General features: G+C 32.7%; 1 protein-coding gene across 1 annotated transcript; it reads left to right on the forward strand.

Moving 5' to 3' along the window:
* The first annotated feature begins 446 nt into the window (after positions 1–446).
* LOC18430698 (transcription factor MYB83) lies at positions 447–14,230 on the forward strand. Its single transcript, XM_006840820.4, has 3 exons — positions 447–654; positions 6,952–7,081; positions 13,498–14,230. Exons 1-3 carry the CDS (start codon positions 522–524, stop codon positions 13,979–13,981), a joined length of 747 nt encoding a protein of 248 aa, XP_006840883.2. The 5' UTR covers positions 447–521; the 3' UTR covers positions 13,982–14,230.
* The last annotated feature ends 1,478 nt before the right edge of the window (positions 14,231–15,708 follow it).

The raw sequence follows: 15,708 nt of genomic DNA on the forward strand, positions 1-15,708 counted from the left end.
TCTTCAGATTTCGTGATTAACCGCGAGCCATCCAATTTGACATCTAATGAGTGGGAATAATAATATATATAAAGATTTGTTTAGTTGGTTTACAAATTTTTGTATAGAAAATAAGTTGTCTGCCCCAGGGAGTAGATGTACAGTGTGCAATATTACGAGAGAGATAGAAAGCGTTTGAAACTTGGTAAGAGAGAGAGAGTGAGAGAGGCGTAGCACGCAGGCCAAGCCAAGTTGGATTTGACCACACTGGGGTCGTTTAAACCTTGCTTTAGTGCCGTACCAAAGACATGTCTACACGAGTCCATCTCATGAGAAACCCGCCAAATGAAAGCTTGGAAGTATGCTATTTGTTCTTCGAATTAATTCCTAATCGTGTTATTCACACCTTCCGTTTGCTAAGCAACTGCTGCATATAAAAGGCAACATACCATTGTCGCCTCATGTACTGTTTACTCTCCTCTCCTCAGCTCTCTTCTCGGTGCGCGTGTACGTGCACGTGTGCATATTTTGAGTGCGTGAAAATGGACTGTGAGTTATGTAGCAAGAAGAAGAGGTTAAGAAAGGGGCTTTGGTCTCCTGAAGAAGACGAAAAGCTTGTGGCTTATATCACTAAGCACGGCCACGGGTGCTGGACCTCTGTTCCCAAGGGTGCTGGTAACCATTTCTCTTATTCTCTCCACATGCACATTCATTATTGGCTGTCAGAATTTATTTTGTCTTTTCCAACTAGAGGCAAATGCGGTCCCAATAATGTAAACAAAATGTTCTATGAATCCCTCTGCCGATTCCCATTACATGTAAGTAGTTCATCTCCAATAGTGTGTAGAGTGTGTGTACCTGTGTGCGCGTGTGTTTTTTGGTAGGTAAATGTTTGGTTCAATCTTGGGAAGCACAATCAAATAAACGTATGAAATAAGCATAGTGTCTCTCTATCATGAAAAAATAAAGGAGAAGAAAGACAATGACTTTGGTCCCTAAGGGAAACCATAGTATAGTACCTCTTTATATTTCTCATCGGACCCTGACCACACGATGTTAATAATGAACGGCAATTGGGACGTGTCTTTTTTCCTCCATGCAGAACATAAATAGCAACTATAGCTCCTTTTTTATATAGTATCCGTTAAAGTAAAGGGTCCAGATGAGGGTTCCAAATCAATTTTTCTTTCTTTTTGATGGATGCATGGACTTTTGAGACCTCAAAACACCCAAAAGTTTTTGGGCCAAAAACTTGGAGAACTGAGAGACCAATGTATTAATTTACTATGGGGATCTTTGTACGGTTATAATTTTTTTTTTAACATTAGTTTGGCATCAATTATTCATGGACATTACAATCTGTAGTGACTTCTCTAACAAAGTTGCAGCCGTTTAATATTTTCTTCCTTTGAATTAGGATAAGGTTTCGATGAGTCCTCGAACTCATATGTAGAAATAAGTCCCCTCTTAAAAATCTATTTTTGAGATAGATTTTGGACTTAATTATTAAAGAATATGTAATCTCTAATATGGAGATCGTGAATATGTAAAAATAAATTAATTTTAAATTTTGAAAATGATAATTGATGATTTTAATTTTTACCACACATTAGCATCCATCTTTAAGATAGGTGTTTTATGCCTTGGGGACACAAATGTAGGAATGCATCCCCCAACGCATAGAACTTTTTTTTTTTTTTTTTTTTTTTTGGGGTAAGTCAGTGGGTAAGACAGACCCCCTACCTGTTTTTTTTAAGTAGATTTGGAGTTAGATTTTTTAAGGTGGTAGTGGGGGCGATGTAAGTGGTAAAAATAGAAACCACAATGTGGTGACTAGGTATGGGGATTCTACCACCACGACACTTTTCCTATAAATAATGCATATCAATACATAAGAATAGGGCCGGCAACAGGCCAGCCCTGGCCCTAGCCCACCCTTATTCCAATGAGAGTCTCCCTTGGCCCTATCAGGGCTGAGCTTTGGCAGGCAAAATTAAAGAAAAATAAAACAAAAATGATAAACAAAAAAGGACCCGGTTTCTATGCTGCCAAGTCCGCATATGTAGAAATGTGGGCTTATTAATAAATCTATTTTTTAGATGGATTTTGGGACTTATTTTTTAAAGACATGTAATCTCTAACATGGAGATCATGAATATGAAAAAATAAGTAAATTTTAAAAATTAAAAAATAATTCTAGTAAGAAAATATTTGGACCGTTAGTTTTCATTGTTTTTAGAAGGAAGAGCGACTTGGAAACAAGAGCACATCTGAGGACCCTGTCATGCCTATATCCGCTGTCTTGCACCTCATCTTCTTGGAGCATTCAGGTGCTGTTTGTGCTATGATGTGAAACAAGTACTCTACGCACACTTTTGGAATTTATATGAAGCCTGCAACCAACATTTGCATACAATTTGGGATCTCGGATGCAAAACTACCCAAAAAAAGCACAAAAAGGACAGGAGGTGCGGAGTGCTGCCAATGGGCCTGCCACCGCAACACTACATCTCGCCCACAGGCCTGGCTCGGGATTGAAATCCCGGACACGTCTCCATGAGTCTTGGGATGTGTGTAAAAATGATTCTTTCTTAAAAATCTATTTTTGAGATGGATTTTAGGCTGAATTTTCAAGGAATATATAATCTTTAACATGGAGATCATAAACATCTAAAACTAAATAAATTTTAAAAACTAAAAATGATAATTTTATAAAGAAAATATTAAATTATTAGATTCAACATTTTTGGAGGGACTGCACATTTTCATCCATATTTAAAGTGGATGTTCTATGCCTTGGGAGATGCAAATGTAGAAATGCTCCTCTCTCACTGTAAAGAGAAAAACCACTGAGATTGTCAATGCATCGCAGGAGAAAGACCATCTGGAAAGAGAGTAAGGTTCAGAGAGAGAGGTAAGGAGTAACAGTTTATGTTGTGATGAGATAGAGAACAGTTGGATTGGAGCATCGGTGTGGAGAAAGAGAGCCCTGGGGTAATGAGACAAGTTCAGGTGGTCGAGAGAGAGAGATAGAGCAAGAGAGAGCAGGGTTTGTTGGTAAAAAGGAAGCAGAGACTGCTAAGATTGACTTTGTGGAGAGAGAGACAGAGAACATGGTTTCTAGGTATGTGTGAGAGAGCAAGATTTGATTTGCGAAAAAAAAATTCTGGTCACAATTAATCTTGACTATTGGATGTGAAATTGAGTTGGTGCATGTATTTCATTGACCAAGCTCAAAGTTCAAAAGAAATTTTATCGAACTTTGTGACACATTCAAGGTATCAAATTTCATATGATGATTTTAAGTAATTACGACTTCCCTATACGAAAGGTAAATGGTTTTATTGTATACAATCTTTTTTTTTTTTGGTTGGGGGGGAAGGGGGTGTTTATTCTAGGATACACCACTGTAATTGTGAACTTGGAATTTTCTGCTTTGAAATTCGATCCAAAATGACTTGATTATATGTATTTTATGGATTTTAATCAGAGCAGTTTTTGTCATTTCAAAATCCATCCGAAAGACAATTTGAATTTTATAATTATTCTTTTAATTTTTTGAGTCATAGTTGAATTTGAAAAGTAATTTAAAATGGAAAAGTAAATAATGAGACCGTATGATAAGTAGTTTAAAATGGAAAAGTATACAATGAGATCATTTACTTTTAATACAAGGTGGTCACAATTAATCTTAGATGTGAAATTGTATGGTTGCATTTATGCCATTGACTTAGCATAAATTTCAAAATAAATGATACACCCAAGCTATTAGATTTTGAATGGATCGTTATAAAGAATTACGACCTCTTTGTATCAAAGGTAATTGGTTTCATTGTATACAATCCTATCATGGGGGCATACCTTCAACCAAATATGTTAGTAAAAAAGAACCCGGCATGAGAAATAATGAAACTTACATAACTATTCTTACCCATTAAGGCCCAAGACCCCAAAAAAAATAGTAAATGGAGCGGTATCACTAATTTGTTGGGGCTTGGGCTCTGAGCCCTATTGAGTAATGAATAGACAAGTGAGTTTTATTATTTTTCATATAAGGTTCCTTTCTTGCCAACATTATTGAAAAAGATTTGTACGGATCATATCAAATTATTAAGATAAGGCTCCCATGATGATAATGAAAATACACCTTATACAAATTCGTAGTCATCCAGGGTGAGCCAAGGCACTGTAGCATGGCCCACGCTCAGGTCATGCCTCTAGGGTCCCAATCCTAACTCAGGCCAACCTTAGCCCAACCTATTGCAATCTTACTAAACTATGGAATCGGATTCCGTTCAGACTTCATTTGTGATCATGACAGGCTTCCATGGAGAATGTGTTAACCCTAGGACGTGGCTGGGTTTTAAGAACGATATTCAATCCTATCCATTTTTAAAAGAGCACGTGTCGCATCCTCCCGTAGGAGCATATTCTACGTCAACTCTCTCGATCAAAATAGCTATTTGGAAGGCTTTTTTAAATCTAAAATTATCCGATCCATCTAAATTATCTTTTTTGAGAATAAAATTTGGAGTTTGAATTCTTGAAGATCTCGATCTTGCCCACCAAAAATTGGACGGTTATTGATCAATCTTGGCACATTTATTTTCTTAGGCATAAAGAGAGGATGATTTTTTTTTATTTATTTTTGTTGAGGTTGGTTATTAGTTTCTAGAGGTTACATACCCAAAATTTTGGGTTTCAAAAAATATTCGGAGCTCGAGTTTTACATGAGGAAGCACATACGTAGCTCCCATTGGAGCAGCAATTATTTTGGCTTTTTAAAACATGGTGTCAAGCTTTTTAAATGCAAACGTAGTACGTTTGTTAGGCGACACACTCATATTATAGGGTCCGTCAATGCACTAAATATCCCTCTTGAATGTAGACGGATGTTAAAAAATAATGGTCATTCCACAAAAACTTGAATTCTGGTCGAGAATTTTATTCCCTAAAATTTTGAATGAAAAACTATTTTTAAAAGAGTGATTTACATTTAGGTAAAATACGAAATCATCCACTTATATGCATAAATTACAAAAAAGGCCGGTCAACATATTTTTTTAATTTTTTTCAAAATTACCCTTTGATTAACCCGAATTTTGATTCTTATTTTTTAAAGTTTTTTTTTAGGTTTTTCATTAACAGGACAATACCTTAAAGCTTGGGGCACAGCCCTACTAATAAAAAACTAATAAAAATTAAAAAAAATTAAAATTTGTGTTGACTGGTAATTTTGAAAAAAATAAAAAAAATAGGTTGACCGATCTTTTTTATAATTTCTGCATATAAATTGAGCATTCTGTATTTTATCTACAATTTTTACCGTCCATATATAAAACACTTTTTTAAAAATAGATTCTAAAAGAGGACTCATTTAAATAGATGTGTTGGCTAACTCAAAGAAACCATGTATAGAATGCGAGCAAGACTTCAAAGCTTGAGCCGTTTTAATGATAATGAATTTGGATTCCAAGCAATATCAAAACCAGTGTAATCACCTTCAACTCAAAACTCCGGCAAGAAATATGCCACTTTTTCAACGTTTTGGCCGATGGGGAAGAAGGCTTTTTTTCCCCTTTAACCTTAAATCAGTGGAATATTTATAAAATACATAATCTAAAAAGACAAAAGCGTATTATAATTTTAACCAAGCAACACATTTCAAATTAAAACAATCAAAAAATTATAATCAAGTCACAATCCATAGTCATCAAGAGCCCTAGTGTCACGCATCCATATTTGTTTTCACTATAAACTTGCAAACCCATTTTAGACTAAACTCGGCTTTGACGTTCGAATATGAGAACTTTAAACAATTCATGAGAAAAGAGGCCTTTTCTAAACAATACAAGATTTATACAAGAAGGGCCATTTTCTTTACTTTTTTTTTTATACATTACAATAGGAGTTAGAGAAAATTACGTACGGATGCGTTCTTGAAAATCAAAGGACACCGGCCCCTTTTTCTTTTTCTCCTTTTTTTAGTTTTCCCCCCTATCCAGCATCTCCAATATCAGATAGGTGAAAACTTCGCATATGTTTTGCTATTTTCTATTAAGTTTGAAAAAAATATTTTTTTTTATTTTTTTATTTCCCTGTAAAATTTGTCTATTTATTTTTTAATACTTTAAAAAAGATTTGAAGTTTGAGCTTGGCCAATGGAATAAATGCAGCCACCCAATTTCACATCCAATGGTTAGAATTAATTGTGTATCAAAGGTAAATGGTCTCATTCTATACTTTTCTATTGCAAAAGAATGTGCATTCTTGAGTATGTGAACCAGTACCTTATTCCCTAATGAGGAGTTTGGTGTGCCATAGGTAAATGGTCGAACTGGAACGGTTAACCAGACATGGGCCTGGAAGCGGTTTAACTAACCTAACCGGTAAACCGGTCAATTCAACCGCTTTAACTGAACAAGTCCTGGGAGGTCAAAAAAGTGTTGAAAAAACTAAAAAAAATTACAAAAAAAATCTAATAAATTGTGAAAAGAACATAAAAAATGATTACAACAAAACACATTGAAATGAAGTTGAAGATTAATGAAAAAAATGGATTTTAACGAATCGATTTGTGCCTAAGGCATTTTTTAAATTTTCTGAAAAAGATGGGAAAATATAAAAGTGAGTATTAACTACCAAATCAATTTTTAATCTTTACCATAATGTAAAGAATATCAAAAAATGTATTACAAATCAAATTTTTTATTTTTGGGAATTTACATACATCTTTTTGAATTTTTTTTTTAAATACCGGTTGATCACCAAAACCTCTCAAAACTCGAACGGGCCACTGACTAGTTCCGATCTAATAGAGCAGTTAACGGTTAGAACGCCCGATTTTACGAACACTGATACACACACATCAACACCTGCACCATTGCACAGTTGAGATGCAGATACGCAAGTGTTAGCAACATATTTTCTTGTAAAATGCAAGTGTGTTAATGTGAAGGGGGTTGTTGGTAGGACTGGAGAGATGTGGAAAGAGTTGCAGACTGAGGTGGTTAAACTATTTGAGACCAGGACTAAAGAGAGGCCGCTTCTCCCTTGAAGAAGAAAACATTATTATAGCTGCTCAGCAGCTCTTGGGCAACAGGTACTTTCTAATTTCACAAAACCACACATTTTAGTCTAATGTTTTGGACCCCGTGGTAAGGCTTCAAGTGCAACATCAGACATACTTCATTCAAATTAGACTGATTTACGTATCGACTCAAAAGAATCTATTAAAATACAAAATGCCCATTTATTGGTAGAAATTACAAAGAAAGTCGGTTAAACCACAATTCTAATTTTTTTAGTTTTTTCGTTAGTTTTAATTTTCATTTTAATTTTAGTTTCAATTAAAAAACTTAAAATAAAAAATTCTTCCTTAATAATTAGGGAAACAACTGGACTAAATAAGGAATGAAATGATCATATTATGGATACTTTGCTTTTGAAATAATTTCCAAAAAAAAACAAAACTAAGCCACTAAAATCTGGTTATTAAAGACAACAATGATTGGATTTGTGTCGTGGTCGTGGATGGCACAGGGTCGTCCTGGAGAGGGACATCTCACCCCAGTTACTTCTATTCAAATCCCTCTCTCTCTCTCTTTCAAGAGGGGGACAACTTACTTCCCTTATTTCTATTCAAATCCTTATATCATTAAGGCCAAAGATAATAAAAAAAAACTTTAATAAAATAGAATGGAGAATCAAAATTCATGTAACCAATTTTAATTAATTGAAAAAAAAATAAAATGATGATGATTCAACCCATAGGTTGTAGAATAATGAATATGTGATCATATCGATTTTAGACTCAGTCTCATGAATACAATGTACTTGATATGTATTATATCCAGCTGTTTACCAGCAAGCTATATGTTGCATCAGAAATTGTGAATGAGTGGGGCTGCAAATTCCCTGGACTCAATAAGGGGAAACGAGTAAGTCAAAATCCCTAATTACATCAATGGAAAAGTTGAAAATGACACTCTTATCTATGTTTGGTGGTATTTGTCTCTAGGATTTGGATCAGCATCATGCAAAAATATTCCATTCTATGTTCCTAACCTTTTGGGCAAGCACGTGAACCCATTTGGAATTATATAACCTCAATAAATGAACGTTTTAAATCATACTCCCTATTTACTTGCAAAAAAACTACTAGGGATTGTATAGGATGTGACAATTCACCATTGGTATATGAAAGTTGCAGTTACTTATAATCATATGACGTGAAATATGATAGCTTAAGTGTGTCACAAAGTTTAATAAAAAAATTTTAAACTTCGAATTTGGTCAATAGAATAAATGGAGCCACTCAATTTCACATCTAATGGTCAAGATTAATTGTGACCACATTGTGCCAAAAGTAAAAAATTTTATTGTATACTTTTTTAATTGAAAGGTGAGATCTAAGTGTTACAAAACTTAAATTTCAAATATTATATGATGAAAATAATCATACATATGAGTTTTGGGTAGTTCGCAAAGATTCATATTGAAAAATCATCCTCATGTGCCCGAGGGAGTAGATACACAGTATGATCCAACATGAGCCTAGTTGGTGGACGTGCTCTTATTTAATTGCACTAACGTACAAATAATGACAATGCCAGACCCAAGAGAAGTCACGTCCATGAAATGGACGGGATGGCGTATGAGAATAGAGGACATAGAGATGCAATGAGACGTGATACTATATAAAGCATGGTTAGTAAAGGTCTTTGACAATGTTTCACGAGATTTGTTTCTTTTATGTTGCATGTGCATGTCCATAACAATCATAGTTACGCAAGTGGGAATCACCATCGATCAATAACCGACCAAACAATATCATATAATTTCTATGATTTTTTTTAAGAGAAAGCTTTCTATGTTCTCCTACAACATAGAAGTTTTATGTTCCCCTTTCCATTTAGCTGTCCATTTACAGCATAGAAGTTTTATGTTCCCCCTTCCATTCAGCTGTCCATTTACAGCATAGAAGTTTTATGTTCCCCCTTCCATTCAGCTGTCCATTTTTTATCAAGAGAATCACTCACTGTTTGATCTTAGATTCGATGTCTTTTATTTTTAATTTTTTAAATACAATTTTTTTTAATATAAAATTTGGTACGTGTCATCTTCTCATTGGGGTGCACCTATAAAAAATATTAACAATAATTTTGTGATAAAAATTAATGATCAAAATACTTCTTGAAACTTTCAGGGGTATTTTGGTCATTTTATTTTATTAAAATTATTTTTATATATTTTTCGTTAGTGCGAGAATGTACGTCCAAAATTTGGTGTCAAAGCAATTTATATAAAAAAATTTAAAAATAAAACAGTGTAGAGAGGTTACATTGTGATTGGGGCAATCTTAACCCTCCATTCAAAAATGGACGGTTGGATCAAGGGAAACATGGAACATAGAACTTCTATGTTGTAGGGGCATATTTCTAGGGTTAACAACCCATCAAAATACAAAAGTTAAAGTTAGAAGAAGTCGTGATTGATGTATTTATCGAAACAATCATTATTTTTTGTTTAAAAATTTATTTTAATAGATAACTTAACCATTAAACAACCACAAATTTGAAATTTGTATAAAAGTGCAATAGCATTTTGGAAGTTAATATTCTGAAATTTTATTTGTAGAGTGTCATTGTCTGTTAGTAAAAAATTTAACTTTACCCTTTGTGAAGATGACAAAAGTATCCATTGTCGTGTAGTAATATTTACAAAATTACCCTTACTTAATGATGAAGATATCACAAAAAGTAATTGTTTTTAAACAATAGACTACAAAATTAGTAAATCCACTATTCACAACTCTCTTTATATATATATATATATATATATATATATATATATATATATATATATATATATATATATATATATATATGTGGGTTTTTCTAGAGTTAATAACCCCCCAAAATACGATGGTTCAAGTTAGAAGGAGTTGTGATGAGTGTATTTATCAAAACAATCATTACTTTTTTATTAAAAAATTATTTAAATAGGTAACTTTACCATAAAGCGAGGGCAAATTTTAAATTTTCACAAAAGTACAATGGCATTTTGGAAGTTAGTATCTTTGAATTTTATTTGTAGAGTGTCATTGTCCTTTAGTTAAAATTTCAACTTTACCTCTTATAGAGATGACAAAATTACTCATTGTCTTGTAGTAATATTTATAAAAATGCCCCAACCAAATAATTTTTTTTAAAAAATAGACTACAAAATTAATAAATCTAAACTTTATGACCCTTCAAATTACGAAGGTTCAAGATAGAGAGTTGTGAAGGTGGATTTATTAATTGTATAGTCTATTTTTTAAGAAAAAAGTTACTTTTGTGGGGCAATTTTGTAAATATTATTACAAGACAATGGGTGCTTTTGTCATCTCTATAAGGGGTAAAGTTGAAATTTTAACTAAAGGACAAGGGCACTCTACAAATAAAGTTCCAAGACACTAACTTCCAAAATGTCATTGTACTTTTATGAAAATTTCAAATTTGTCGACGGTAACGTTACTTATTGAAATAATTTTTTAATAAAAAAGTAATGATTGTTTTGATAAATACACCGATCACAACCCCTTCTAGCTTTAACCTTTGTATTTTGTGGGTTGATACCTCTAAACAAACCTTATATATATATATATATATATATATATATATATGAGAAAATATACTGTACGCCTCTGGGAGTACTGCTACAGTAAACGCCTATGGCCCAAATTAAATATGGGTCGATCTGACAATCACAGATGTCCAGTAGTATTTGAATTTTAATTTTACTTCTATGAATCCAAATCACATGAAATTTTAGGTATGTGTTCTTAAAAAATAGGCGAATCTACAAAACATATCAAAAAAATATTTTACATGAAATAAATTGATCAAACTACCCCCGAAAAGTTTTGTTGGTATTTTAATAAATTTATTTTTATCAAATTATGTGTTTTATATTTTTATTAGGTGCAACATGATGAGAAAAACACACACCTAAAATTTCAAGTTATTTGGATTTATAGAAAAATAAATAAAATTCAAACACGAAATGTGGTCGCGATCGTCAGATCAGCCCAGATCGGCCATTGGTATTTACTATAGCGATGAGCGAGTGAGCGTACATAATCCACTCCATATATATATATATATATATACAAAACTCTTTCCAACACCTATAGGCGAAAATGAACAGTGATTTCGCCTACCTTCAGCATCATCTAAACTTCATCTCACGGTTACAGTTGTCTGGTCGTGTTTCATTTTTCTTTTTCTTTCTCTAAAAATCCAAATTACTTGAAATTTGAAGCATGTGTACATCTTAGTGAGGCATACCTAATAAAAATATGAAAAACATAATTCATAAAATATAAATTGATCAAAATACCCCTATAAAGTTTTAGGGGTATTTTGATATATTTATATTTTTCGAATTATTGTTTTCATATTTTTATTTGGTATGCCTCACTAAGATATACACACACTCCAAATTTCAAGTAATTTGGATTTGTAGAAAAAAAATGAAAGTTAAAACGCTACCAAACAACTGTGACCGTGCAATGAAGTTTGGATGGTGATGATAGTAAGCGAAATCACTGTTCATGTTCGCCTATATATATATATATATATATATATATATATATATATATATATATATATATATATATATATATATATATATATATATATATATATAGGGAAAATATGTGATTAGTCACTAACTCATATGAACGTATGAGCTCAACAGCTCAGATTGAATCTGAGCCGATCGGACGATCATGGATGTCCAGTAGTTCTTGAATTTTAATTTTTTTTCTACAAATCAAAATCACTTGAAATTTTAGGTGTATATTTTTCTCATCAAGGCGCGTCTAATAAAAATATATCAAAAAAATCGTTCGTGAAAAATAAAATGACCAAAATACCCCCAAAACTTTTCAAGGGAATTTTGGTCAATTTATTTCATGTAAAATATGTTTTTGATATTTTTCAAAGATTCATCTATTTTTTATAAATACACTTTTAAAATTTCAAGTGATTTGAATTTGTAGAAAAAAAACTAAAATTCAAACACTACCGGACATCCGTGATTATCAGATCGGCCCAGATTCAATCTGTGCCGTTGGGCTCATATGTTCATATGAGCTGGTGGGCTAATCCCATCTTTTTCAAAAAAAAACACACACACACACACACACACACACACACATACACACACACATACATAAACACACACACACACACATATATATATATATATATATATATATAACTGTGACTGTGTGATGAAGTTTGGATGGTGATGAGGGTATGCGAAATCACTATTCATTTTTCCTTATAGGAATTTTGTAGTATCTTCGTATATATATATAGCCGAGGCTCTAAACAATCAAATGAGAGCTCACCAAATGAATTTCTCTAGAAGAGGTTGTTTTGATGATCAAATATCCTCAAATTGATCATCTAGGCATCAAGATGCACGGACATGAGAAAAAAATGGATTTCTAGTTTTAGAAATAGTGCATCTTGTAACATATTTTTGGACTAACAATTTTCAAGATTTTGAAGTTTTCATAGATCTGCTGGATCTACACTATTTTTTAAGCTTTAAATTTTTATTATTAAAAATGAAAATATATTATAAGGCTATCATAAAGATTTCAACTATTGAAAACACATTTCTCAACTCTTTTTGAAGGTGTGCTTTACTTTGATTGTTTAGAGCCTCGGCTCTATACAAACCACACCCATATATGTGTGTGTGAGGCTGATTTCAACTGTCAGATCTGAGGTTGAGATGGCTTGAATCACAATGTCACAAGCTGGCTCCTAACTGTTTGATCCGACAACTCAGGGATTTTTATTTTTTATTTTTATTATATAAGTCATTTTGAAGCAAAATTTGGGGTATGCATAGATCTGACAAGGGCGCACATTATAATAATAATAATAAAATATTTTCAATGACAAATAATCTCCATAATACCCCTAAAACTTTTAGGGGCATTTTAGTCATTTATGTTTATGTAATATTTTTTTTTTTTCAGGTTCACCTTAATTTTATAAGGAACGCCCCAAATTTCATCGAACAAGGTTTTGTTGAAAAATAAAATGAAAAATAAAAGATTGTTTGGCATGATATTGTGGCATGAAGAATCGTAGCAGTAAAGAAGTGGGGTTGCTCCTCGTGAATTAGAAGACAACCAAGTGAAAGTGATCGTACACATGGTTTTAAGGCAAAAGAAATGCACCTATCGTGTTGCTTATATTTCACCATACCTTTTAGGATGCTTTATTTGGTCCCCTAATTTTATCACGTTTTGCATCCTTATATCATATCAATTATGTAAGAGCTTTCAAATTATGCACTATGAACCCTAGGGAAAAAGGAAATTAGTTATTACTTTTCCAAAATAACAGAGAAAAAACTAAACTTTACGCCAAGGACTTCATTTCCTTCATGAAGTGGCTGTTACCTATTGCCTTTATCGATGCCTATTTTTGTTCATCTTTTCATCAGGTGGGCCCAAATATCCAATTATCTCCCTGGACGTACAGACAATGAAATAAAGAATTATTGGAATTCTCACCTCAAGAAGGGGGCATGGAAGAAAGAACAAATTGAAAAGTCATGGACTCTCAAGGCCCAAGAGAGAACTCCATCAAACAGTATAGTCCCAGAAGAGCAGCACATAATATATGAGGAGCCTAAACTCTTTCAAGGAGAGGTTGGACCCAATTACAATTTCAACAACCTTTATTTTGGTGATTCTCAAGTAGTATTAAATGAGAATTCTAATATTTATAACCAGCCACTCGGAGGGGTAGTCCATGAGAACCATCTTATTGCAATGACACCCTGGGTTCCACCAGATGATGGCCCCCTACAAATGGAGTCCATTATTTTCCCACAACTGAATCCTTTAGATGTTTTTCACCCAGGAATGAGCATGGGTTTGCAAGGATTGGAAGCATATAACTCTCTCAACAATGGGGAATTTTAAGTTTCTACTGTTATGCATGTAGATTGCTTTGAGAAAGTTTCCTTAATAATGGGGAAGATGTATACAAATTGAATACAAGAAGAAAAAATTAACTAATGTTATACTTATTGGATGTATGTTAGATATGCTGCTATATGACAATCTATGTAACAAATTAAGGTTGGAGTCCCTGCCCATCTATTGTCTTTATAAATTGTGATCTTATGTAGAAACAATAAGAATAATTCATAGACAACTTTTTACAGTTTGCATTGCTGGTATTCTTAGAACCCTACAATCTATAGTGCGATGTGAAATTTGCAGAAAAAATTTGTTTTATTTGTGGAATTCTAAAGGAGTGTGATATTTTTCATATTTTAGTTGGGATTTTATACTATGAGACCATTTACCATTATTACAAGGATATCACAATAACTCCTAGCCATTACATGTCAAATTCGATGGCTTAAGGTGTGTCATGGAAGTCCAAGAGTTTTTTTTTTTCTACACTTAAAACCACCTTGCTTAAAACTTGACTAACAAGAATGATTTTGACCCCCTTGTGTTAAAAGTAACTGATCTCTTGTATGCATTTGTTTCATACTTTAAGTCTTATTTTTTAAATGCATATATGTATTTAATTTTATCATTGTTGTATATGTCGAATTAAACCCAAATTTGGCATATCCATATTTCTCACCATTACACATGTATAAAAAATATTAAAAAATAAGTTAAAATAATTGAACCAAAATACAAATAAATATTGCAGGGGTATTTTTGGTATTTTGAATATTATTTCAACATTATCTATGGCTGTGAGATGGTAGATGTGTAGGAAAAAAATATAAAATTAAAATACACTTTATGCTCACAATATTTGGATCTAAGAATAAAATATGAAATCCATGGGACGATTTCAAATTTGAAAAATAAAATAGGATTTTCCTATATATTTCTCACTAAGAAATAAAGGTTGGAGTCCTCATCCATCTATTGACTTTATATCGTGTCCTTAACTTGAAACAATGGAAGGAATTCCTTGATGACATCTAAAGGTTGCACGGATTTCTGCTCTTAAGATCTTAGGAAAATTTAAAGAACTTTTGACACTATTCAAGTGCGAGCTATGGCTCCTACTCAACCTAAAAGTGTTATTAGAATAGGACTGACCGCCGATTGGTTTGTTGAAATTAGGATTATTCATCGACTTCCATCTGGCCCGGTTGGACCGAGTTTTAAGAGCATAAGGAATGCATATCATGAGAGGTGCCTTATTTAGTTGATCATTACCAATCACTATAGTTAAATATATGTCAAAACTTATTTTTGCTTTGGATGAAACCAGAGCACCAATCCAATCTGACCTTACAACATTACTTAAAGGTTAGACCTTACAATGCTACTTAAAGGTTATCATGGTTTGTGATAGTGTTTAAAAAATCGTTGATTCAGATCAGAATTATCTGACTCGAATAGAGAATTGTTTAGAGAGATTCGGATCCCAAAATATATCAGGATCCATAAGAAACGGGTTTTTCCACATTAATTTAATAAATTCTAGAATAGATTCTTTAAGATTGAAACAAGAACAAAAGATGTTTCAATAACAATAAGGAAAATTTTTTACTTTTTGAATTAGGTAAATCATTTGATCTATCATTCATTAGAACAAAAAAAAGAAATGCCTAGCCTGAGTATTGGCCAGGCCGGGGAACAAAATAACTTTTCGGGTGAAATAAGAAAAA

The sequence above is a fragment of the Amborella trichopoda genome, chromosome 6 (genome assembly GCF_054954075.1).
Source record: "Amborella trichopoda isolate Santa Cruz 75 chromosome 6, AtrichopodaSantaCruz75HAP2 v2.0, whole genome shotgun sequence".
In the NCBI taxonomy this organism is placed as follows: Eukaryota; Viridiplantae; Streptophyta; class Magnoliopsida; order Amborellales; family Amborellaceae; genus Amborella; species Amborella trichopoda.

What these genes read in the sequence shown, in the direction of transcription:
- LOC18430698 (XM_006840820.4), top strand. Translation starts at nt 522, where the DNA reads ATGGACTGTGAGTTATGTAGCAAGAAGAAGAGGTTAAGAAAGGGGCTT. An exon ending in CTCTGTTCCCAAGGGTGCTG is followed by an intron (nt 655 to 6,951) that starts GTAACCATTTCT and finishes GGTTGTTGGTAG; the next exon opens with GACTGGAGAGATGTGGAAAG. An exon ending in CAGCAGCTCTTGGGCAACAG is followed by an intron (nt 7,082 to 13,497) that starts GTACTTTCTAAT and finishes TCTTTTCATCAG; the next exon opens with GTGGGCCCAAATATCCAATT.